This window comes from Lagopus muta, chromosome 29, assembly GCF_023343835.1.
Source record: "Lagopus muta isolate bLagMut1 chromosome 29, bLagMut1 primary, whole genome shotgun sequence".
Classification (NCBI taxonomy): domain Eukaryota; kingdom Metazoa; phylum Chordata; class Aves; order Galliformes; family Phasianidae; genus Lagopus; species Lagopus muta.
This window is the reverse complement of record NC_064461.1, coordinates 2,050,360-2,074,110: the sequence shown is the minus strand read 5'-3', so window position 1 is coordinate 2,074,110 and position 23,751 is coordinate 2,050,360. Positions and strand designations below refer to the sequence as shown.

Sequence of the window (23,751 nt, the reverse complement as noted above, 5' to 3'; positions counted from 1 at the left end):
CATCAGCTGAGAGGTTCCCCCAGGTAGGGAGGGTTTGGGGCTCCCCAGGAGCACCGGGGGCTGTCGGCTGTGCCCAGGAGGTGGGGAAGGGAGCTGGGCTCAGGGCTGCGAGTGCTGCATCTCCTCAGCCCTTCTGCAGTACTGGAGCACGTCTGGCTCGCAGGGTGAGCGGCTGTGAAGCCTCCAACCCGGGCTGGGGTTCTGTTTCCCCCCCCCCCCCCCCCCGATGGCTGTGCTTATGGGAGAGAAGGATTATTTATTGTGGGATGGAAACGTGTACTTATGGCTCGTGAGGCAGAGAAAACATCGCGCAGGATTTCAGCTATAGGAGAAAAACAGGGAGGTAACTGGAACGGCTGGGTCTCGAGGTCTGGAGTCGGAGTGTATTTATGTTCCTTCGGAGCACCCAGCAGTCCCTGTGTGTGCTTTGGGTCCCATCCAGCTCTGCTTGAGCCGTTCCCAGGTCGGCCCCGCGCAGCTCTGCCTGCCTGGCATGGATCTGCTGGGATCTGGGGCACCGCCAGCATCGGCTCCACCACGCAGGCAGGGCCCAGGTTGGAGAGGTGACCATGAGAGGCCTCCCAGCAGCTGCTCCTCCATCCTTCCTTCGCTGCTGGAAGCAAGCCTGGGTTGATAACACAAGCTCAGCTATCAGTACTACTCCCAAGCGTGGCAGCGCCGTTGGATTTACCAGCACGAGTTTGTTTCTCATGCAAAGAGCTCAACGTGCAGGAAAACCCCCGCGTGCTCCTCGTGCGTTGAGTCCTCGGCCTGCAAAGTTCAGATGGAAGCTGCTGCCTTCCCTTCCCCTCCAGCAGCAGCTGCAGCTGACGGCACGGCGGTGTGATGGAGGTGAACGGGTGGCTCGGAGCAATTTGGGGCTTATGCTGACACCAGGACGGCCCTCTTGCTCTGCTGTGGGTTTTGATGCTGCACTGTGAGCTGTTATGGTTGCTCAGAGGTTGGAAACTCAGTTTTTCTTGCGTGCCCAGCAGCAGCAAGCTGGTTCATCTGCTTATCTGTGAGCTCTGCCCCGTCGGCCCTGGGATCAAAGGCACGAATTGATGCTGAACCTCTTCAAAGCTCTTCTGGTGGCTCCCGGCTGCGTTCCGTGCCCACAAGTTGTCTTCCTTTGTGCTGGGGTTTTCCTGGCTTTGTCTCTCAGCCGTTGGATTTTGTTCTGCTCTTCTCCCTTTCAAACAATTCCTCGGCTCTGCAGTGGGGATTTTCATGGCTGCCCTGTTGCTCTTTCATAATGCCGTAGCTGGGCCTCCAACCAAACCTGTGTGACAGAGGCGTTATCTCTGCGCTGCTGACCGCTGCATCTTTCTTCACATCACCTCCAACAACTGCTGAGCCTTTTCTGAACCAACTCTTCCCCGCAGCCCCTTGGATGTGCACAGGAGTCCCCAAGCAGCTCCACAACCTGAGCATTGCGTTTGCAGGGCAGCGATGAGCAGATCAGATCAGGGACTGCAGGGCTGTCTGTTCTGCTCAGGCTTTCCCTGCCTCAGAGATGGGGGCAGCAGGGGGGAAACCTCTGTGCAAAAGGAGGCGTCGCACATCAGCACCTCTGGGCCCTGCAAAGGTCGTGTCTTCACTGCCAGAACAACCAAAGCCAGCAGTTGTTGCTGCAGGAGAGCTGATCTGTAAAAAGAAAAGAAAGACAAGAGCTGCTCTGATGGCTCTCACATCAAGTGGGAGCTCTCACTGTTTGCTTCCCCAGCGCTGTCACGTTGGTGCCGTGTGTTGGAGAGGCCTTCCATCGCCTCGCAGGGATGCTCATGTGGAAACATCAGCTGTTCCTGCTGCTCTGGGCCAGGAGTCACAGAATCACAGAATCACCCAGGTTGGAAGGGACCCCAAGGATCATGCAGTTCCAACCCCCCTGCCCGGCAGGGCCACCAAACATCCACATTCAGATCAGGTTGCCCAGGACCCCGTCCAACCTGTCCCTATGTGTCCCTATGGCAGCCCTGTGTGCCCCTATGGGGTCCTCATGTGCCCCAATGGTGACCTTATGTGTCCCAATAGCATCCTTTTGTGTCCCTATGGTGTCCTCATGTGTCCCTATGGTGTCCCAATGTGTCCCCATAGCATCCTTATATGTCCCTATGGTGTCCTCATGCTCCCCTATGGCTCCTCATGTGTCCCTATGGCAGCCCTGTGTGCCCCTATGAATCACAGAATCACAGAATCACCCGGGTTGGAAGGGACCCCAAGGATCATGGAGTTCCAACCCCCTGCCTGGCAGGGCCACCAAACATCCACATTCAGATCAGGTTGCCCAGGACCCCGTCCAACCTGGCCTTAAACACGTCCAAGGACGGGGCATCCACAACCTCCCTGGGCAGCCCGTTCCAGGGCCCAACCACTCTCCTAGTAAAGAACTTCCCCCTAACATCCAACCGAAATCTTCCCTCCTTCAACTCGGATCCATTTCCCCTCGTCCTGCTGTTGTCAGCCCTTTGGAAGAGTTGACTCCCCTCCTGGCTGTAGGTTCCCTTCAGGTATTGATAGGCTGCCATGAGGTCACCCCGCAGCCTTCTCTTCTCCAGGCTGAACAAGCCCAACTCCCTCAGCCTGTCCTCATAGGGGAGCTGCTCCAGCCCCCTGATCATCTTAGTCGCCCTCCTCTGGACCCTTTCCACAATCTCTCTGTCTTTCTTGTACTGAGGGCTCCACACCTGGACACAGGACTCCAGATGGGGCCTCATAAGAGCCGAGTAGAGAGGGACGATCACCTCCCTGTCCCTGCTGGCCACCCCTCTCCTGATGGAGCCCAGGATCCCATTTGCCTTTCGAGCTGCGCACTGCTGGCTCATGTTCAGCCTCTCGTCCATCAGGACCCCCAGCTCCTTCTGTGGCTCAGAGATGGAGCAGCAGAGCTCCCTGGGTGCTGAATGGGGCTGGAGGGGCCTCGCAGGGCTGTGGGGCAGCTGTGGGGCAGCTGCGTGGCTCCTGCAGTTGGGGATCCCAGCTCCATCCCAGCTCTGCACGCTGCCTCTTTGCCCCCCCCCGTCCAAACGGCACTGAATTTTGGTGGCGCTGAGAAACGCCGCCTTTCCTTTTTGGCTCTTGGAACTCTGTCAGCAGAGTGGTTTCCGAGCCAGACCTGTGCATGGAGGAGTTGTTTGTGAAGCCCCTCATCCCTGCTGCCTGCGAGCTGCTGCTGCTGCTGGTTCCAAGCAGCGCCCTGCTCTCCTCCCATGCGCTGCTGACGGTGCTTTGCTGTGTTTCAGAGGCTGGAGAGGTGCGTGGGCATCGTGACTTCGCTGACCAACGGGCTGTCGGAGCGAGAGGCCAACGATGCCCTGAATGCACACGTAAGTTTCATCTCCCCCATAGGGGTGAAATTCAGCCTGGAAGGAACAGTTCAGGCTGTGGCAGCACGGAGAGTGGAGGGGCATTAAGAGGGAATGGAGCCTGCTGCGTTCTGCCCGTTCTTCAACCCATCTGGGAGCTGATAGGCAAAACATGGCTGGTTTTGATCCTCTAGGATGGGATTTGGGAGCCAGTTCCTGGCTGAGAGCTGAGCATCCAGCAGCGTGCGAGCGCCTGCACGGCTGCTGCTGCTCACGTGCTGCCGCTGTTTGCATTGCTGATGTATTTTTGTACTCCTGCACCGCTCAGCTTTTTCTTGGCCTCCAAACAGGCCGAGCGCAGACCGCTGGGAAGGCCAGGTTCAGTCCTGCAGCTGAAGGATGGAGCATTTATTTCTATCTCAGCGCGGTCTTAAAATACACGCCGGCGTGCTGCAGATGTTACCGTATAAGGAGAGCCGTTGTGTGACATCCCAGCAGCTCTCAGATATGTTAGATGTGTTTTTTTCTCCTCAGAACACCTTGGGCTCTTGGAATGAGTGGCCCGAAATTGCCTTTCCTTAATGGGAAGAGGGTTGGCGAGGCAGGCTGGGCGCACAGAGTTGCGGAAGGCTCCTCCGAGAGGAGGCTCAGAGCTGCAGCACTCAGCGTTGGTGTGCGCTGTTCTGTTTGCAGAGCATCCCGAAACAGCCCCACATCTGCCCACATTGCAGCAGTGCTGCCGTCACCGAGGTGTGCAGAGCTCAGGGGGGTCACCTTGGAGGGTGACGGAGCGCTGGAGCAGCCTGCACAGGGAGGTGGTGGAGTCTATGGGTCCCAATGTGTCTCCATGGGTCCCAATGTGTCTCTATGGGTCCCAATGGGTCCCAATGTGTCTCCATGGGTCCCAATGTGTCTCTATGGGTCCCAATGGGTCCCAATGGGTCCCAACGTGTCTCTATGGATCCCAGTGTGTCTCCATGGGTCCCAATGTTCACTGGAACAGGCTGCCCAGGGAGGTGGTGGAGTCTATGGGTCCCAACTTGTCTCTATGGGTCCCAATGGGTCCCAATGTGTCTCTATGGGTCCCAATGGGTCACAACGTGTCTCTATGGGTCCCAATGGGTCCCAGCGTGTCTCTATGGGTCCCACTGTTCACTGGAACAGGCTGCCCAGGGAGGTGGTGGAGTCTATGGGTCCCAACGTGTCTCCATGGGTCCCAATGTGTCTCTATGGGTCCCAGTGGGTCCCAGTGTGTCTCTATGGGTCCCACTGTTCACTGGAACAGGCTGCACAGGGAGGTGGTGGAGTCTATGGGTCCCAGCGTGTCTCCATGGGTCCCAACGTGTCTCCATGGGTCCCAACTTGTCTCTATGGGTCCCAATGGGTCCCAATGTGTCTCTATGGGTCCCACTGTTCATTGGAACAGGCTGCACAGGGAGGTGCTGGAGTCTATGGGTCCCAATGTGTCTCCATGGGTCCCAACGTGTCTCTATGGGTCCCAATGGGTCCCAATGTGTCTCCATGGGTCCCAATGGGTCCCAACGTGTCTCTATGGGTCCCACTGTTCACTGGAGCAGGCTGCACAGGGAGGTGGTGGAGCCTATGGGTCCCAACTTGTCCCAATGGGTCCCAATGGGTCCCAATGTGTCTCTATGGGTCCCAATGTGTCTCTATGGGTCCCAATGGGTCCCAATGTGTCTCTATGGGTCCCAATGGGTCCCAATGGGTCCCAATGGGTCCCAGTGGGTCCCAACGTGTCTCTATGGGTCCCAATGGGTCCCAGTGGGTCTCTATGGGTCCCACTGTTCACTGGAACAGGCTGCACAGGGAGGTGGTGGAGTCTATGGGTCCCAACGTGTCTCTATGGGTCCCAACGTGTCTCTATGGGTCCCAATGGGTCCCAACATGTCTCTATGGTCCCACTGTTCACTGGAACAGGCTGCCCATGGAGGTGCTGGAGTCTCCTGCTCTGCAGATGTTCCAGACCTGCCTGGATGCCGAGCTGTGCGCCCTGCTGTAGGAACGGCTTTGGCAGGGGGTTGGACTCCATGAGCTCTGCAGCTCCCTTCCAACCCCTTTAATTCGGTGATGCTGTGTTTGCTGTTTGATTCCCTTTCCTTGCCCCAAGAAAAGCTTCCCCGTCCATCTGCCTTCCTGCCCGTCCCCTTGCACCCTCTGCTCGCTGACGCCTCTCTTCTCTTCCAGATATGCAAAGGAGCCTCCCAGCACGAGGAGATCTGCCTGGGCCTTTTCACTCTGGTCCTGACCGAACCCACGCAGGCACAGAAGGTAAAGCTGTGCCATCGATGTGCGCAGTGCTGATGCTTGAGGGATTCTGCCTTCCAAACAACAGCAGCAGGCGCAGCCCAGCGCACTGAGCCACCTTTACAAGAGCAGCACAACGACTTTGGGCCGCTGTGGTTCGGTTCCATCCCCGCTGCGCAGGCAATTGGGGTGGTTGGGTCCTTTCACAGCCCCGGCTTTGATTCATTTTCGTTGTGGGAGGAGAGCAAAGAGGCTTCAAGAAGCTGGAGAGCCCTTCCCAGCCTCTGCCTTCCCCTTGGGGGCCCGGCGGGGATCTGTGTGTTATAGGTTGGCTGTAGATGCCTCCAGAAATAATGGGGCTCTGGAGGAGAGGCATTCAATTCCTGGAGAAAATTGCATCTTAGCTGTTGGCTTCTATTAATCTTGCAGAGCAGATTTAATTTCGAAGCAACCCTTTTTAATGCTGCTGCAAAGTGTGGCTTTTAAAAACCGCCGCGAGCCGTCGCCGCGCAAACGCTGGGTGTTGTGAGCAGCTCAGCTGGAATCCATGCTGTGGAGCAGGAAGGAAGGCTTTGTGCAGCTGAGGGGATCCCAGAGCCCTGCTGGAGGGGCTGCCTGTGGTGGGGGGCACCACAGGTGCTGGGTGCTGGGCAGAAAGAAACCGGATGAGGTTTAACAAAAGCAAGTGTGGAGTCTTGCATCTGGGGAGGAATAATTGCATGCAGTGGTACAGGATGGGGATGAGCTGCTGGAGGGGAGCTCTGCACAAAGGGACCTGGGTGTCCTGGTGGACGACAGGTTGCCATGAGCCAGCAGTGTGCCCTTGTGGCCAAAAAGGCCAATGGCTTACTGGGGTGCATTAAAAAGAGCGTGGCCAGCAGGTTGATGGAGGTGATCCTCCTCCTCTGCTCTGCCCTGCTGAGGCCTCATCTGCAGCACTGCCTCATCCAGGTCTGGGCTCCCCAGTACAAAAAAGACAGGGATCTCTTGGAAAGAGTCCAGCGGAGGGGCAGGAAGATGGCGAGGGGCCTGGAGCATCTCTGCTATGAGGAAAGGCTGAGTGAACTGGGTCTGTTCAGCATGGAGGAAAGGAGGCTGAGAGGGGAGCTGATCCAGGTCTGTAAATATCTGAGGAGTGGGGGGCAGAATGGTGAGGATGGACTCTGTTCAGTGGGGAGAGGAGACAGGATGAGGGGAAACGGCTGGAAACTGCAGCATAGGAAGTTGTGCAGCAATGTGCGAAGGAACGGCTGTGCAGTGAGGGGACGGAGCACTGGAACAGGCTGCCCAGGGAGGTGGGGGAGTCTATGGGTCCCAACGTGTCTCTATGGGTCCCAGTGGGTCCCAATGTGTCTCTATGGGTCCCAATGGGTCCCAACGTGTCTCTATGGGTCCCAATGGGTCCCAACGTGTCTCTATGGGTCCCAATGGGTCCCAATGTGTCTCTATGGTCCCACTGTTCACTGGAACAGGCTGCCCAGGGAGGTGGTGGAGTCTATGGGTCCCAACGTGTCTCTATGGGTCTCTATGGGTCCCAATGGGTCCCAACGTGTCTCTATGGGTCCCTATGGGTCCCAGTGTGTCTCTATGGTCCCACTGTTCACTGGAACAGGCTGCCCAGGGAGGTTGTGGAGTCTCCCTCTCTGGAGATGTTCAAGACCTGCCTGGATGCCGACCTGTGTGACCTGCTGTAGGGAACCTGCTTTGGCAGGGGGGTTGGACTCGATGATCTCTGGAGGTCCCTTCCAACCCCTACAGTTCTGTGATTCTGTGAGGGGCCCTGGGTTGGGTGCTTTGCAGTGAGCAGGAATGGTGCAGGATGGAAGGGATGGAAGGCGTTCGCTGCGTTGTGTTGTTAGGGATGCACGGCCCTGGGGCTGCGATGGACTCGGGGTGATTCTATGATTCTATGGTGTTGACTCACGCCCTGCTCTCTTTGGATTTGATCAGTGCTGCGAGGGCAGAGCTCTGCTCACTGAAGCAGCAGATCCAGATTACAGCTCTGGCTGCGGTGGCGTTGAGGTCCTCAGCCCAGAAATCACATCATAGAAGGGGATCGCGCCTCACCTGGGAGTCCCTGCTCACCCTGGAGGCTCAGCTGCTGGTGCTGCTGGCTTGCTCCATCTCCTTCAAACCTTCCCAAATCTGGGGGCAGAATCCCTGCTGCCCTCCAGCCCCGTTCTGCCTCCTGCCCTGACTGGGAGGCGGCGGCGGCCACGTCAACCCCAAGGGGCTGAATTGGGTCGCATCCTTCCTCCCGAGAAGCGTGGGAGTCAAAGAGCAGCTCTTATTGCTGAGCCACGGGATGCTTCCCCTCCTCCACGTGGAAGGAAATGTTCTCCTCTCCTCCAGGACGCGGTGGAGCTCAGCTGGAAAGGAATTCTGAGCCCAGGAGCTGAGCGTGGGAGCACAGGGCTTGCAGGGCAGGTGCTTTGCTGTGCTGGCAGCGGGTCTGGCGAGCTGTGGCATTTCATCTGCCTGGCAATCACGTTGCAAGGGGCCGAGTGGAGCCTCTGCAGCGCCTTCCCCTCTGTAATTTCCTTTGGCAAAGGGTTCAGGCAGCCCAGCTGGCAGGGGGAAATACCTGCTGCCATGGCGATGCTGCTCCCGCTGCCCTTGTCAGGTCAGATCCTGGGAGCACAGTGCTTTTCTTAGGGGATAATTGGGGCTGCCAGGCCACTGGGCTCTGCTGTCAGCTCTCGGTGTCGTCCAGACAGCATGGCTGGGGGCCAGCAGTGTTTTTATGCTTTATTTAGGGGGGTGAATTTCGCCTTGCTTCGCTCCCCTGCTCGCAAAGAGGGGGGGTTGAGACTCACCTGGCTGATAGAGCATCTTGCAGGGGGTGGGAGAGAGCTGAGATCAGTGCTGGATGGGCAGAGCGGGGGCTCAGCACAGCCCTGTGTGCCTGCAGGAGCATCAGAGCCACGCAGGTGGTGTGGAAGCAGCGCTGCTGTGGACCAAGCATCACCTCACCAGCAGGAATAGCACAAGAAAAGAGGATATTTGAGGTGCTTGAACACGGGGGGAGCTTCTGTGCTTGCTGGTGGGGCAGCTCTCTCCTTCTGCCCCATCGTGGCTCTTAAACCCCCTGCTGTATGAATGGGGCCGGAGCTGCCCCAGCAGAGCTGCAGCTCTGCCCTCCCATATCAGCGCCTCGTCACTGCAGCAGGGGGAGATGAGCTGTGCTGAACGCATCCAGCTGTGAGCAGGGACACTTGGCCGCCTTCAAACACCCAAGTGACAGCAGCTGATGTGGCAGGGCTGCCTCCTCTGCCTGGCACTTCTCCCTTTCATTAACACTCAGCGCGGAGCCGCGCTGCAGCCCAGCTCTGTCGTCTCCTCCTGCCCTGGCTTGGGATCCTTTCCCTGCTCTGTTTTATTTATTTCCCACCTCCCTCGTTTAAATCTCACCTTCATCACTTATTCCTTCCTGTTCATTAAACATCCCTGTGCGAGCAGCAGCTCAGAATGGGGAGAAGGCGATGGGTTGCTCACAGCTTTGGCAACAACCAAAGAATTCGGGTTTCTCCCCCCCCATCCCTCAGTGCTGAGCCCTGGAGGTTTCCTGCAGGCCTGGCTGTGGATCATCACAACCCCCCTCGTGCCGGGGGCTGCAGCAGGGGATCCCATTTGGTTTGGTTTGTTTGCAATCTGTTTAACAGGGAGGGAGAAAACCGGAGTGCAGGAAACCTCATCAAAGGGATCTTCTGAGGCCTCATTAAGTCCTCCAAAGGAGGATGCAGAGACCAGACCTCTGCTCTCTGGAATATCATGACATTTACCAGCGCAAATTAACATTCGTGCAGAGCTAATTAGCAAATGACTTCCTAATCATCCTCCACCCCCCCCCTGCTGTCCTGAGCAGAGGAGGAGGAAGGGAGAGCCGGCACCTTTGCTCTCTCTGGCCTGGCTGCTGCTCGTGGTGGATGAACTGTTTGTTAATGGATCCTTCCTGGCCTTTCCTCTCTGCTTTCAGTCCCTCCAGAGCTGCAGCTGGGATGGGGGAGATGGATGTGAGGCGCCCTGTGGTGTCTGCTCTGCCATGGGCAGCTTCTGGCTCCTGGCCTGACCGCAGAAACCCTGCCAGCTCTGCTGGCTCAGCCCCAGGATGTGGATTCAGGTCATCCCCTGGCACCCTCCTGCCTTGGTGTCCCTTCCCCAAGATGTTTTATTTGCTGTTATCTAATCAGGTTTAGATAATAAAAAAAAAACAACCAAACCCCATTGCATGTTTTTCATTACGGGGCCTTTCCCCTGCTGCAGTGCTACCGGGACCTGGCCTTGGTGAGCAGAGATGGGATGAACATCGTCCTCAACAAGATCAACCAGATCCTGATGGAGAAGTACCTGAAGCTGCAGGATACCTGTCGCACCCAGGTGAGGGGGGCTGCCAGCCTGGCAGAGGGTGAGGAGGGGGCATTGGAGCCGGGGAGGGGGGGGTCGTGGGCCCACCTAGAAGGGACTAAAGGGAAAGGGGGGAGGATGGCATTGCATCCACAGCGCTGCCATGGAAGGGCCCACCCGACCCACGTTCCTTTCTGCTTCTGCCCAGCTGCTGTGGCTGCTGAGGGAGCTGGTGAAGAGCGGCGTGCTCGGCGCCGACGGCGTCTGCATGACCTTCATGAAGCAGATTGCAGGTGAGCTCAGCCGCCCCGAATGATGGCGTGACGCGTGCCTGCCCTGCTCAGAGCAGCCGAGGACAGAGATGGAGCCCTGAGAGTCGTTTGCTCCCGACATACGAGCAGAGAGCCAGGAGCTTTCTGGCAAGAGCTGCGAGCTGCCAGGAAGCGCTTTGGTCCCCGTGGCTGCCAGCTTTCACCTCGCCACGCTGCACGAGGGCATCGCAATGGTCCTCAGCGCCTGGCACTGCAAAATGAGCGCTCAGAGAGGGCGCAGGAGAGGCAGCAGCCCTGCAGGGAGCTGGGGTCGCCCATGGGGTCTCGCTTGAAGCGCTGTGCGCACGCACGCCTTTCCGGCTTTGCAGGAACGGCGCCTCTTCCGTGTTCCCCGTTCAGCCTCGCTGCTGACGTCCAGGCTGCAGGAATTTGTGTCCCACCGTAAAAACCTGACGCTGTGCTTTCAATTGCGGGGCTGGAAATGGCCTTGTCTGCTCTTTTTGGGGGGGGGGGGGGGGAGGAAGAAGGGGAGGGAGGGGAGCCAGCTTGGTTGTGGCAGCGCAAACGTTGCGTCCAAGTGCTGCTGAAGGCATCCCTTGTTTCCTCGCTCACACCTCCCCCGTGCGGGGCCCCTCGTGACCTGGAAGGGTGCCACCGTCCCCTGCTTTATGATGCTTTAATTTGTTGTGATCCCATTGTTTTGGCTGTGCTGTGCAGCTGGAGTTCCTGCGTTCCCTGGTGTCGCCGCAGCTCCGGGCATTGCCCCACTCGTGGCCTTTGCTGGGGACGTCAGACGTTCCCTGCAGCTGCTGGGTCCCTTTGTAAGCTCAGCAGCTGGGAATCTCATCGAATTTCATCCCTTTTTGGCTTCTTTGCCTTCCAGAAAAGAGAAACCCGTTCCTCACTCGGTTTTGCAGTTGTAGCAAAGACCCCTTTGATGGCCCCATCTGGAGTCCTGTGTCCAGGTGTGGAGCCCTCAGTACAAGAAAGACAGAGAGATTGTGGAAAGGGTCCAGAGGAGGGCGACTAAGATGATCAGGGGGCTGGAGCAGCTCCCCTATGAGGACAGGCTGAGGGAGTTGGGCTTGTTCAGCCTGGAGAAGAGAAGGCTGCGGGGTGACCTCATGGCAGCCTATCAATACCTGAAGGGAACCTACAGCCAGGAGGGGAGTCAACTCTTCCAAAGGGCTGACAACAGCAGGACGAGGGGAAATGGATCCAAGTTGAAGGAGGGAAGATTGAGGTTGGATGTTAGGGGGAAGTTCTTTACATGGAGAGTGGTTGGGCCCTGGAACGGGCTGCCCAGGGAGGTTGTGGATGCCCCGTCCTTGGACGTGTTCAAGGCCAGGTTGGACGGGGTCCTGGGCAACCTGATCTGAATGTGGATGTTTGGTGGCCCTGCCAGGCAGGGGGTTGGAACTCCATGATCCTTGGGGTCCCTTCCAACCCGGGTGATTCTGTGATTCTGTGATTCATAGGGGCACACAGGGCTGCCATAGGGACACATGAGGAGCCATAGGGGAGCATGAGGACACCATAGGGACATATAAGGATGCTATGGGGACACATAAGGATGCTATGGGGACACATTGGGACACCATAGGGACACATGAGGACACCATAGGGACATAAAAGGATGCTATTGGGACACATAAGGTCACCATTGGGGCACATGAGGACCCCATAGGGGCACACAGGGCTGCCATAGGGACACATAGGGACAGGTTGGACGGGGTCCTGGGCAACCTGATCTGAATGTGGATGTTTGGTGGCCCTGCCAGGCAGGGGGGTTGGAACTCCATGATCCTTGGGGTCCCTTCCAACCCGGGTGATTCTGTGATGCTGTGATTCTGTGATCCCCTCCCGGCAGCTGCTGTGCTGTGCTTCCACCTCTGGGCGTTTGGGGCCAGGCAGATTCCTCACTTAGCTTTGACTGCAGGGCGCTTTGACCCAACAGGCTTCACTCTCCTGTCATCCTTTTCCTTTCACAGGGGGGGATGTGACAGCAAAGAACATCTGGCTGGCAGAGAACGTCCTGGAGATCCTGACGGAGCAGAGGTAAAGCTGGGACGGGGCAGGAGGGAGCTTTCCTGCTGTGCTGAGTGCAGGATGGCAGCACCAAGGTCTGCAGTGATGGTGCAAACAGCAGCCTGCCAACGGGGTTTCCTATGCAGAAGCCCTTTGTGCCCCCATGTCCCCAGCTGTGTCTGCAGGCTGTGCTGTGTGTTTCTGGCTCTCCATGCCCTCTTGCTGTGGGATTCTCCTCTTTCCATTACCAGCCAACCTCAGGGGCTGCGTTGCACGAGGGCTGAAGCTGCCCTGCGCTGATGCTGCGCGCGTGGCTCAGAGCTGATCCCACCAATTATTTTCCTCCTGAGCTTCCCCAGCCTGCGGGGGAGGTGTTCCTTTTCGGGGGGGAGTAGGACTGAGTTAATTGCCCAAAAAGCTTCCTGTGTGTAAACAGCTTCAGCCTCGCTGGGGCTGCAACTTCGATTTGTTGGGGGCAGGCCAGCTGGGAAGCACGGTCCTCCGTGGGCTCAGCTCCGTCCCCCGTGGGCTCAGCATTGGCCCCCCCCCGAGCTCAGCTCCATCCCCGAGGGCTCAGCCCCGTCCCCCCCGTGGGCTCAGCATTGTCCCCTCCCGAGCTCAGCTCCGTCCCCCCCCCCTGGGCTCAGCATTGTCCCCCCGTGGGCTCAGCTCCGTCCCCATGGGCTCAGCTCCGTCCCCCCCCCCCCCCCCGTGGGCTCACCCCCGTCCTCCCCTTGGGCTCAGCCTCGTCCCCCCCCCTTGGGCTCAGCCCCGTCCCCTGTGGGCTCAGCATTGTCCCCCCCCCCGAGCTCAGCTCCATTCCCGTGGGCTCAGCCCCATCCCCCCCCCCGGGCTCAGCCCCGTCGCCCCCGTGGGCTCAGCATTGTCCCCCTGGGCTCAGCCCCATCCCCCCCCCGTGTGCTCAGCCCCGTCCCCCCCCATGGGCTCAGCTCTGTCCCCCGTGGGCTCAGCATTGTCCCCCCGGGCTCAGCCCCGTCCCCCCCCCCATGTGCTCAGCTCCGTCCCCCCCCCGGGCTCAGCCTCGTCCCCCCCCGAGCTCAGCTCCATCCCCGTGGGCTCAGCCCCGTCCCCCCCCGGGCTCAGCCCCGTCCCCCCCCCCCTTGGGCTCAGCCCCGTCCCCTCCGTGAGCTCAGCCCCGTCCCCCCCCCGAGGGCTCAGCTCTGTCCCCCGTGGGCTCAGCATTGTCCCCCCCCGAGCTCAGCCCCATCCCCGAGGGCTCAGCCCCATCCCCCCCCGTGTGCTCAGCCCCGTCCCCCCCCCCCCCTGGGCTCAGCATTGTCCCCCCGTGGGCTCAGCATTGTCCCCCCCTGGGCTCAGCCCCGTCCCCCGTGGGCTCAGCATTGCCCCCTCCCGAGCTCAGCTCCATCCCCGTGGGCTCAGGTCCGTCCCCCACCGTGGGCTCAGCATTGTCCCTGAGGGCTCAGCCCTGTCCGCCCCTGGGCTCAGCTCCGTCGCCCCCCGTGGGCTCAGCATTGTTCCTGATGGCTCAGCCCCGTCCCCCCGTGGGCTCAGCTCCGTCCCCCCCCCTGGGCTCAGCCCCATCCCCCCCCCCGTGTGCTCAGCCCCGTCCCCCCCCATGGGCTCAGCTCTGTCCCCCGTGGGCTCAGCATTGTCCCCCCCCGAGCTCAGCTCCATCCCCGTGGGCTCAGCTCCGTCCCCCATGGGCTCAGCTCCGTACCCCCCTTGGGCTCAGCATTGTCCCCCTGGGCTCAGCCCCGTTCCCCCCCCCGTGTGCTCAGCCCCGTCCCCCCCCCATGGGCTCAGCCCCGTACCCCCGTGGGCTCAGCATTGTCCCCCCCCCGAGCTCAGCCCCATCCCCCCCCGTGGGCTCAGCTCCGTCCCCCCCTTGGGCTCAGCCTCGTCCCCCCCCGTGGGCTCAGCATTGTCCCCGTGTGCTCAGCCTCGTCCCCCCCGTGGGCTCAGCTCCGTCCCCCCCCCCGTGGGCTCAGCTCCGTCTCCCCCGAGCTCAGCTCCATCCCCGTGGGCTCAGCACCGTCCCCCGTGGGCTCAGCTCCGTCCCCCCCGTGCTCAGCATTGGCCGCTTTGCCAACAAAGGACGCTAATTGGCGATAAGCTGCTGCCCCGGCTGGGCAGGTCTTTACTTCTAAATAGCTTTAAACAGCTTTTCACCGAGGGCTGTCCGTAACAGCAACGATTCTCTTATTGCTGCGGTGAACTATGGGGTGGTGAAAGCGTTTATTTGGCCCTGGGAACAGCAGTGAGTGCCACCTACTGCCTCTGTGTGCCGAAGGCAGCGCCGTGAGAGGGAGAGACCCCCGCTCTCTCCTGGGCTCGTCCCGTTTCTGCTCTTCGTGAGCAGTTCTGCACTCCCTCTGTGCTGAGCTCAGCTCCTGCTCCCATCTGAGCTGCTCGCCTTGCATTGCTGCCCGCCTGCCCTTTGCATGCAGCCTCCCCTCCGCGTGGAGCATCTCCACCCCGAGCGCCGTGCAGCTCTTCCATTGCAACCAGCAGACAGCAGCCACCCTGAGCGCAGGAGAGGAGGAGCAGCTCCTGCCACATCTGCCTTCAGCTGTGCAGGAGAGCTGAGGGGAATCCGAGCGTGGCTGCTGGAGGGGTTGATCAGAGGAGCAGATGGGAGAGGAGAAGCTTTGGCTGCTGCTGACGGCGCTGCCGAGTGTCAGAAGCAGCACAAGGAGGGAGAGCTGAGGGTTGGGAAGGAGCCCGAGGCGCAGCCTGCAGCTCTGTGCTGGGATTGCTGCGCTTTGATTAGGAGGAGAACCAGGGCTTTAATTGAAGCTGGTCCAATTCCGCATTCGGAGCGTTGAGTGCTTTTAATTAAAACCAGGACCAACGAAGCCGCCTCTCCGCTGCTGATGGCAGCGCTTCCGCAGGCCCTGCGTTTTTCTGCCTCCAAACCAATGGGTCCTGGAGGTGTGGGCAGCCCCCCCCCATCCTTTTAAACACCATTTCTGTTTGTTTTCTGCACAGCTCGCAGTGGGAGAAGCTCAGCGCTGACCCTGGCATCTCTTAATTACTGCCGCATCCTCCCTGGCCGTAACCTTTGCGCAGTGCCCTGCTCGCTAATTAACAGCTGCCAGCACCCAGCTAGGAGCTTTCCCAGGTTCCCACCCCGGTGATTTAGGGCTGCTGAGCCGTTTGTCCCCCATCCAGGCCGTGGTTCTTCAGGTGGCGGCAGGCAGCGTTGGGGCAGGCTGTGATTTAGGGAGATGCCGAGGGCCATCAATCAGCGGAGGCAGCGCGCCGGCCTGGCCCGTTCCTGGCACCCGGCGCCAACAGCCAGGCTGACTGGGTCGGTTTTATGGACGGGAGAGGATTTATTGTTGCAGGCAGATAAGGGGAGAGCAGAGAAGGCGGCACACCCAGCGGGGAGGCTGAGAAACAAATGCAGCCTCAGTGCCCTCCTGGGTGGAAAAGCAGAGCGTGGCGCAGGCTGGGCCGGGTCCCTCTGATGGATCCCCCTCCATCTTGCAGTTCTGACCCCCAGGGTGGCTCTTTCCCCCCATTCTGCCCTCCTGCCTTTGCCATCCGGCTGTGCTTTGCCTCCTGCCCCTCTGGCTGCCCTCTGGTTGCAGTGTGGGGCAGCAGCACCTCCATGGGAGCGGAGGGCGTCCGGCCTTGCTGTGCTGATGGGCAAAGCTGCTCTCGTGGCAGGCTGTGCATCGAGGCCAAGCTGTTTGCAGAGCTGCTGCCCGTGTTTGCTCCTGAGCTGGCTGTTCTGAGTGCTCTGACTGCTATGGCAGAGGCCCTGGGGATGCAAAGGGGGCGCGATGGGAGCGTGGCCCCGCGCTGCCCCTCTCCTTCAGGCTGGGTTTCTTCTGGCCCTTCTTATTGCTGCGTTCTCTGAGCCGTGGCTGCAAATGGGGCGTTTCTGTTGTGTTTGCTCTTTTTTGTTGCACTTCCTCTGCAGGGAATGGGTACTGAAGAGCAGCATCCTGATAGCCATGGCTGTGTACACCTACCTGCGGCTCATCGTGGACCATCACGGCACGGCGCCGCTGCAGGCGCTGCGTCAGAAGGAGGTGGATTTTTGCATCTCCCTCCTCCGGGAACGGGTGAGCAGAGCAGAGCCCTCCATCTGCACCCTGTGTTCCTCCAGCAGCGCTGGCAGAAGGCTGCCCTGCTTCCTTTGGGTCCCTGCAAACCCTGCTCGTGGTTCATCCCCATTGAGGCCGCGCTCCCGTTCCGTGTCCTCGCCCCATCCTTCGCTGCCCGCCTTCCTTTCCTCCCTCCGGGTTGAGAGGGGACCGATGTCACAACCCCCAGCTTCAGAGACCGGCTGAGATCCTGGAGAGAAAATGTCAGATTTATGGGGCTGATTGTTTGCTTTGCAAGAGAGGGAACGTTTTAAAATAGCTGCTGACCTTCCCGCCTGTCAGCCTGCCTTCTCCCAACCTGCGGGCTTCAAAGAGGGGCGCTGTGCCAGGGTAGGGGTGGACGTGTTGTGCACAGGATGAATCATCTGCCGCCGGCCTCAGCCCGAAGGACTGCGTGTTCCTCCCCCCCCTACATCAGGTGAGCACTCAATGTGATGGTTTTTCCTCTCCTTTCCTCCCCCCCCCTCCTCCAGTTCATGGATTGCTTCATGATCGGCCGCGACCTCGTGCGGCTCCTGCAGAACGTGGCCAGGATCCCTGAGTTCGAGCAGCTCTGGAAGGACATCATCCACAACCCACAGGTGCTCAGCACGCAGTTCACAGGTGGGTAGGGCTGGGCCTTGGGGGGGGGGCTGAGCCCATCCTGCCCCACTGATCCTGGCCCCAAAGCTGGGGCTGCTGTCGAGCGCAGCGCCCTGGCTGTGCGCAGAGACGCCGTCTGGTTCCACCTCCATTGATGCTGAGGCCCACGTGGCTGCTTGCAGAACCCATTGCCAGGGGGAAGGAGGCTCCCCCAGGGCTGGGGATGAGCAAAAGCCGCTCTGCTCTGGCACTGCACGGCTTCTGCCACTGTCTTAAATGCTGCAGAAGCCTCCTAAGAGGCGTTTGGGTTCCAAGCCGTGCTGAAAAGCGGACAATTCAGACAGCTGGGCAGGCAGAGAGAGTGAGAGCACAGCCTGCGAGGCAGGATCGCGTCGTTGAACGTTTCACTTTGCGTTTCTATCAGCTGCTTTATGAGCTGAGATGAGCAGGAGCACAAAGATGGGTGACGTCCGAGTTTCTCTCCAACCTGAGCCCCGAGGAACCTCAGTGGCACTGAAGCACAAAGGCAGCCGTTGATTCTTTGTGGATGGGATTCCGTTCATCTCAGCAGCTTCCACCCAAACGCTGGGCTCGCTCTGCGCCGCCTGGGTTGGGGTGGATGTGGCAGAGGAGCGTTTTATTGATGGGTCTCACTGCTATGAATTATTAACCTCTCTCAGGGCTGCCACATCATTATCTGTCTGCAGTGAGCCCTCAGATGCGGGGCTTTAAAGTGGTTCCCCCTTCCAACCCCAGCGCCTGCTCTGCTCCCTGGGGCCGCATTAACGCCACCTTAACGACCACAGATTGTGCCCAGGGGAAGGGGCAGCGCTGTCTGCTGATTAAATGCTCCTCCCTGCAGCTCTTTGGCTGCTCTTCCATCTCCAGAACCCCTCCTGTCGCTTCTCATTGACTGCCATGCTGCCTGCAGGCCGCAGGGACAGCATTCCCCTTTTTGGGGTCTCATGGGGGCTTGCAGGGGCTCAGCCCCAATGCTGGCTTTTCTCACCCCTGGATCTCCCCAGCATCCTGCCTGTTTTATGGGGCACCTTATGGGCATCGCTGCTGCTTTGTGTCCCTTCCCACATCAGCAGGGGCAGCCGACGGCTCCCTGGTTTGCTGCACTTGGAGCCCAGTGGCCCCACTGAACGATACTGAATGGGGAGCTGAGATCGGTGCCCCCAGCTCCTTCCTTCCCTGCTGTGGCTTTGGCCTTCGTTCCCTCGATCCCACGGTTTGTATTTGCCACCTCTTTGCCTGGCAGCACACACAGCAGACCCGAGGAGCCATTCTGCAGCTCTTCACCCTTTCCCTTTCCTTTCACTCTGCAGTTCCCCCCTGCAGCCCAGCAATGTGAGCTGTGAGCAGGCTGAGCGCTGCACAGCTCCGGCGCCCGCCTGTCTGCATGGAGCAGCGTGCTGTAAATCCTTCAGGTCCCATCCAGCAGCAGCACAGCCTCCAAACTCAAGCCATAAATTTCTCCTCTTGCAGCTGTTTGGGAACGAAAGCGGCTTTTGCAATCTCCCCTCCTGCTTCCCCTGCCTCTTCTCCATGCACGTGAGGCTTTTTCTACGTCCGAGCATTGCAGCAGGGTTGCCTTCACACCGGGGCTTCGTTGCTGCAGAGCCTGGAGGATTCTGTGAGTCCTCCAGCCCTGCTGAGTGCTGCACCTGAAGCCCTGCGAGGAGCAGAAGGGATCAGCAGGGGGGAAAAGGGGGGGAGGCATCGCTGTGCTGCCTCCCTACGGGTCGGATGAGGAATGCTCCGTGTTGAGGCTCTGCATTCCTTCATCCCTCCTCCAGATCCCGTTCTGCTGTGCTGCACCCACCCCCCTCCTTTCTCACGGCTGCTCTCTGGCCAAGGCTTGTTCCAGCAGGGCCATTCCCAGCCAAAATCACCATCTCTCTCCAGTCCCAGCGCCTTCAGCCGTTGAAGAAGCTGAGCTCTGAGCTGAGCTCCCCCCTGGCTGCATCCCTGCCTGTGCTGTGCAGCCCTGTAACCCCGTCCATCTCCCTGCAGGTGTCCTACAGCTCCTCCAGTCCAGGACCTCGCGCAAATTCCTGGCGTGCCGCCTCACCCCCGACATGGAGACCAAGCTGCTCTTCATGACCTCGAGGGTGAGCACAGCACCTCACCCACCCCCCACCATGGGGATGGGGGGCACCCCGAGCAGAGCCGGGCGCTGACGCAGGGTGGGCTGCAGGGAGCTTTGCAAGGCCGAAAGGCCGCTCTGCGGTGGGTTATCAGAGCTCTGACAGCAGCAGTGCTGTGCGTGAGGCCTGGGAGCTGCTTGCTGACAGCACACAGCTCTTATCTGTGCTTACAGCCACGCAGATCCACCCCGTCTGCTCCCCCCTGGCCAGGCTGAGCGCTGCTTGCAGGCCGGGTGGTCCCTCCTAAATCCCAGAGGGGCTTTTCAGCATCCCCTGAATCAAACCCACGTTTTGCCTTTCCCCTTCAGGTGCGGTTCGGGCAGCAGAAGCGCTACCAGGACTGGTTCCAGAGGCAATACCTGTCCACCCCTGACAGCCAGTCCCTGCGCTGCGACCTCATCCGTTACATCTGCGGCGTGGTGCATCCATCCAACGAGGTGCTCAGCTCCGACATCCTGCCTCGCTGGGCCATCATCGGCTGGCTGCTCACCACCTGCACGGTGAGTTCTGATGGCCTTCGCTGCTCCCGCTGCCTTCACAGCCCCCACATCTGTGATCCCCAAAGTCCTGGGAAGCTGAGAGCCGTGGGATCCCATCCCTGCCTTGGGGGTTGACCTCCTGCCGCTGTGAGTTTGGGGGTCAGGAGCTGCAGGGCAGCGATGGCAGCAGCCTGTTGCATGCTCTGCATCCCAGCTTTGGCCCTGCCACACATTAGAGCCTTTAGGATCAGCTTTCCCAGCTCCACCTTCCATCTTATCACACCTTTTGCTTTATGTGCTCAGATGCCTCAGGTCTGTGCAGGAGCAGGAGGCCCCTTCGCTCATCCCTGCATTGAGGGTTGACCTCCTGCCACTATGAGTTTTGGGGGTCAGGAGCTGCAGGGCAGTGATGACATTGCACTGTTCCATGCTCTGCGTCCCAGCTTTGGCCCTGCCCCACATTAGATCCTTTGGGATCAGCTTTCCCAGCTTCACCTTCCATCTTATCACACCCTTTGCTTTATGTGCTCGGATGCCTCAGGTCCATACAGGAGCAGGAGGCCCCTTCGCTCATCCCTGCCTTGGGGGTTGACCTCCAGCCACTGTGAATTTGGGGGTCAGGAGCTGCAGGGCAGCGATGACATTGCACTGTTCCATGCTCTGCATCCCAGCTTTGGCCCTGCCACACGTTGGAGCCTTTAGGATCAGCTTTCCCAGCTCCACCTTCACAGCATCACAGAACTGTACGGGTTGGAAGGGACCTCCAGAGATCATCGTGTCCAACCCCCTGCCAAAGCAGGTTCCCTACACCAGGTCACACAGGTTATCCATCTTATCACGCCCTTTGCTTTCGCTTTATGTGCTCGGATGCCTCAGATCCATGCAGGAGCAGGAGGCCCCTTCACTCATCCCTGCATTGAGGGTTGACCTCCTGCTACTATGAGTTTGGGGGTCAGGAGCTGCAGGGCAGTGATGACAGCAGGCTGTTCCATGCTCTGCATCCCAGCTTTGGCCCTGCTACATGTTAGATCCTTTGGGATCAGCTTTCCCAGCTCCACCTCCATCTTATCACACCCTTTGCTTTACGTGCTCAGATGCCTCAGGTCCATGCAGGAGCAGGAGGCCCCTTCACTCATCCCTGCCTTGAGGGTTGACCTCCTGCCACTGTGAATTTGGGGGTCAGGAGCTGCAGAGCAGTGATGACATTGCACTGTTCCATGCTCTGCATCCCAGCTTTGGCCCTGCTACATGATAGATCCTTTGGGATCAGCTTTCCCAGCTCCACCTTCCATCTTATCACACCTTTTGCTTTATGTGCTCGGATGCCTCAGGTCCATGCAGGAGCAGGAGGCCCCTTCGCTCATCCCTGCATTGAGGGTTGACCTCCTGCCACTATGAATTTGGGGGTCAGGAGCTGCAGGGCAGCGATGACAGCAGGCTGTTCCATGCTCTGCATCCCAGCTTTGGCCCTGCCACACGTTAAAGCCTTTAGGATCAGCTTTCCCAGCTCCACCTTCCATCTTATCACGCCCTTTGCTTTTGCTTTACATGCTCATATGCCTCAGGTCCATGCAGGAGCAGGAGGCCCCTTCACCCGTCCCTGCCTTGGGGGTTGACCTCCTGCCGCTGTGAGTTTGGGGGTCAGGAGCTGCAGGGCAGCGATGGCAGCAGGCTGTTCCATGCTCTGTGTCCCAGCTTTGGCCCTGCCACACGTTAAAGCCTTTAGGATCAGCTTTCCCAGCTCCACCTTCCATCTTATCACACCATTTGCTTTCGCTTTATGTGCTCAGATGCCTCAGGTCCGTGCAGGAGCAGGAGGCCCCATCACCCATCCCTGCCTTGGGGGTTGATCTCCTGCCACTATGAGTTTTGGGGGTCAGGAGCTGCAGGGCAGCGATGACATTGCACTGTTCCATGCTCTGCATCCCAGCTTTGGCCCTGCTACATGTTAGATCCTTTAGGATCAGCTTTCCCAGCTCCACCTTCCATCTTATCACACCCTTTGCTTTTGCTTTATGTGCTCAGATGCCTCTGAGGTCCATGCAGGAGCAGGAGGCCCCTTCACCCATCCCTGCCTTGGGGGTTGACCTCCTGCCACTGTGAATTTGGGGGTCAGAAGCTGCAGGGCAGTGATGACATTGCACTGTTCCATGCTCTGTGTCCCAGCTTTGGCCCTGCCACACGTTAAAGCCTTTAGGATCAGCTTTCCCAGCTCCACCTCCATCTTATCACACCCTTTACTTTCGCTTTACGTGCTCAGATGCCTCAGGTCCATGCAGGAGCAGGAGGCCCCATCACCCATCCCTGCCTTGGGGGTTGACCTCCAGCTGCTATGAGTTTGGGGGTCAGGAGCTGCAGAGCAGCGATGACAGCAGGCTGTTCCATGCTCTGCATCCCAGCTTTGGCCCTGCCACACATTAGATCCTTTGGGATCAGCTTTCCCAGCTCCACCTTCCATCTTATCACACCCTTTGCTTTCGCTTTATGTGCTCAGATGCCTCAGGTCCATGCAGGCACAGGAGGCCCCTTCACTTCTGCTCAGGAATTTCCCCCACCTGGTCTCAAAGCTCCCCCACAAATCAAATCTTGATCTGTTTGGTTTTTCTTCCTTCTCCAGTCCAACGTTGCTGCTTCCAATGCCAAACTGGCTCTGTTCTACGATTGGCTCTTCTTCAACCCTGAGAAGGACAGCATCATGAATATAGGTACTGCGGGGGTCGGAAAAGGGGCTGATGGCTTTCGAAGCTGGCAGAGGCCATGGGGTTGGAGAAGGGAAGGCCCAACACTTCATCTCCATCAGTCTCCTTCCACGGGTTCTCCAGCCCTTGGGGGGCTGCTGTGATGGGCCTGCTGGGGTCAGCAGGAGCCCATTTTGGCTGCCTGAAGTCTGGTTGTTATTTGAGAGCCACGAGGAGCCAGAAGTCCCCTCTGCACTTATAGGGCAGCTGTGGGCATCCGTGGGGCTCTCAGCACCGTGCTGCCTGCTTTCTCCCACCAGAGCCTGCCATCCTTGTGATGCATCACTCCATGAAGCCTCACCCTGCCATCACCGCCACGCTGCTGGATTTCATGTGCCGGGTGAGCTGCTCCCTCCATGCAGCTCCTTTTAGGGGCTGCAGCCGCATCCCCTCCCCACCTTTTCTGCTGGGTGCCACCCCCAGAGCTGCACAGCCTCCATCTGCAGGCACCACCAGTGCAGCACAAACCACCAAGCAGCACGGCTGCTGCTCCAGGGCTGCTTCCAGAGCACCAAATTTGGGCCCACGTGTCCTTCATTAGCGGGAACACACATAAAAACTTCCCAGCTCTGCCAATCGACCCTTCCAGCAGGATGAGAATTAGGAAAAAGGCTTCTGAATCGTTCCCCTCTAGCAGAACCCAATGCAGTGTTTGGCCCAGCGTCGTCCCCCGGGGGTAAACACAATCTGGATTCCATGTTCCCCAGCCCAAGCCGTCCTTTCATCCTCCCTTCGTCCTTGGGCAGGACGTGGGGCTGTGCCCCCCAAGGGCTGCTTCTGCTCATTGCGTCCTAGGGAGATCTGATGGGTTTCTTGGAAGCAGAATCGCAGAGCTGTGCGTGTCCAACGGCAGCAGCTGACTCAGGATCTGGGTGGAAGGTTCTCGGCCTGAGCCTCATTTCGGGGAGTTGTTTTCTTCCCTCTGGAAGCTGCGTGTGGACGGAGCAGAACGTTGCCCACGCTCCCATCTCTTATTCCCCCTCTCCTGCAGCTGCTGCTTGGAGCACAGCTCTGCCTCCAGGGCCTTTTGCAGCCCCTGTGTGCTTTTCTCACCCCTGCGAGATGCCCAGGCTGCTCTGCAGGGCAGGGAACCGAGCATGGGCTGCTGCTTCTCCTGCGGTGCTGCTCTCAGCTCTGCCACAGAATCACAGAATCACAGAATCACAGAATCACCCGGGTTGGAAGGGACCCCAAGGATCATGCAGTTCCAACCCTCCTGCCTGGCAGGGCCACCAAACATCCACATTCAGATCAGGTTGCCCAGGACCCCGTCCAACCTGGCCTTAAACACGTCCAAGGACGGGGCATCCACAACCTCCCTGGGCAGCCCGTTCCAGGGCCCAACCACTCTCCTAGTAAAGAACTTCCCCCTAACATCCAACCGAAATCTTCCCTCCTTCAACTTGGATCCATTTCCACTCGTCCTGCTGTTGTCAGCCCTTTGGAAGAGTTTACTCCCCTCCTGGCTGTAGGTTCCCTTCAGGTATT

General features: G+C 59.1%; 1 protein-coding gene across 2 annotated transcripts in view; it reads left to right on the top strand.

The window, feature by feature from the left end:
• The window catches only part of INTS3 (integrator complex subunit 3), a 51,049-nt gene that overhangs the window by 766 nt on the left and 26,532 nt on the right, over positions 1 to 23,751 (top strand). For both annotated transcript variants that reach the window (XM_048929402.1, XM_048929403.1), the window contains exons 2-12: positions 3,243 to 3,326; positions 5,511 to 5,594; positions 9,834 to 9,947; positions 10,123 to 10,207; positions 12,178 to 12,244; positions 16,125 to 16,269; positions 16,785 to 16,914; positions 18,913 to 19,010; positions 19,355 to 19,546; positions 22,143 to 22,230; positions 22,524 to 22,603. In XM_048929402.1, coding sequence (XP_048785359.1) covers positions 3,243 to 3,326; positions 5,511 to 5,594; positions 9,834 to 9,947; positions 10,123 to 10,207; positions 12,178 to 12,244; positions 16,125 to 16,269; positions 16,785 to 16,914; positions 18,913 to 19,010; positions 19,355 to 19,546; positions 22,143 to 22,230; positions 22,524 to 22,603 — 1,167 coding nt within the window. The remainder of the gene's footprint in view (positions 1 to 3,242; positions 3,327 to 5,510; positions 5,595 to 9,833; positions 9,948 to 10,122; positions 10,208 to 12,177; positions 12,245 to 16,124; positions 16,270 to 16,784; positions 16,915 to 18,912; positions 19,011 to 19,354; positions 19,547 to 22,142; positions 22,231 to 22,523; positions 22,604 to 23,751) is intronic.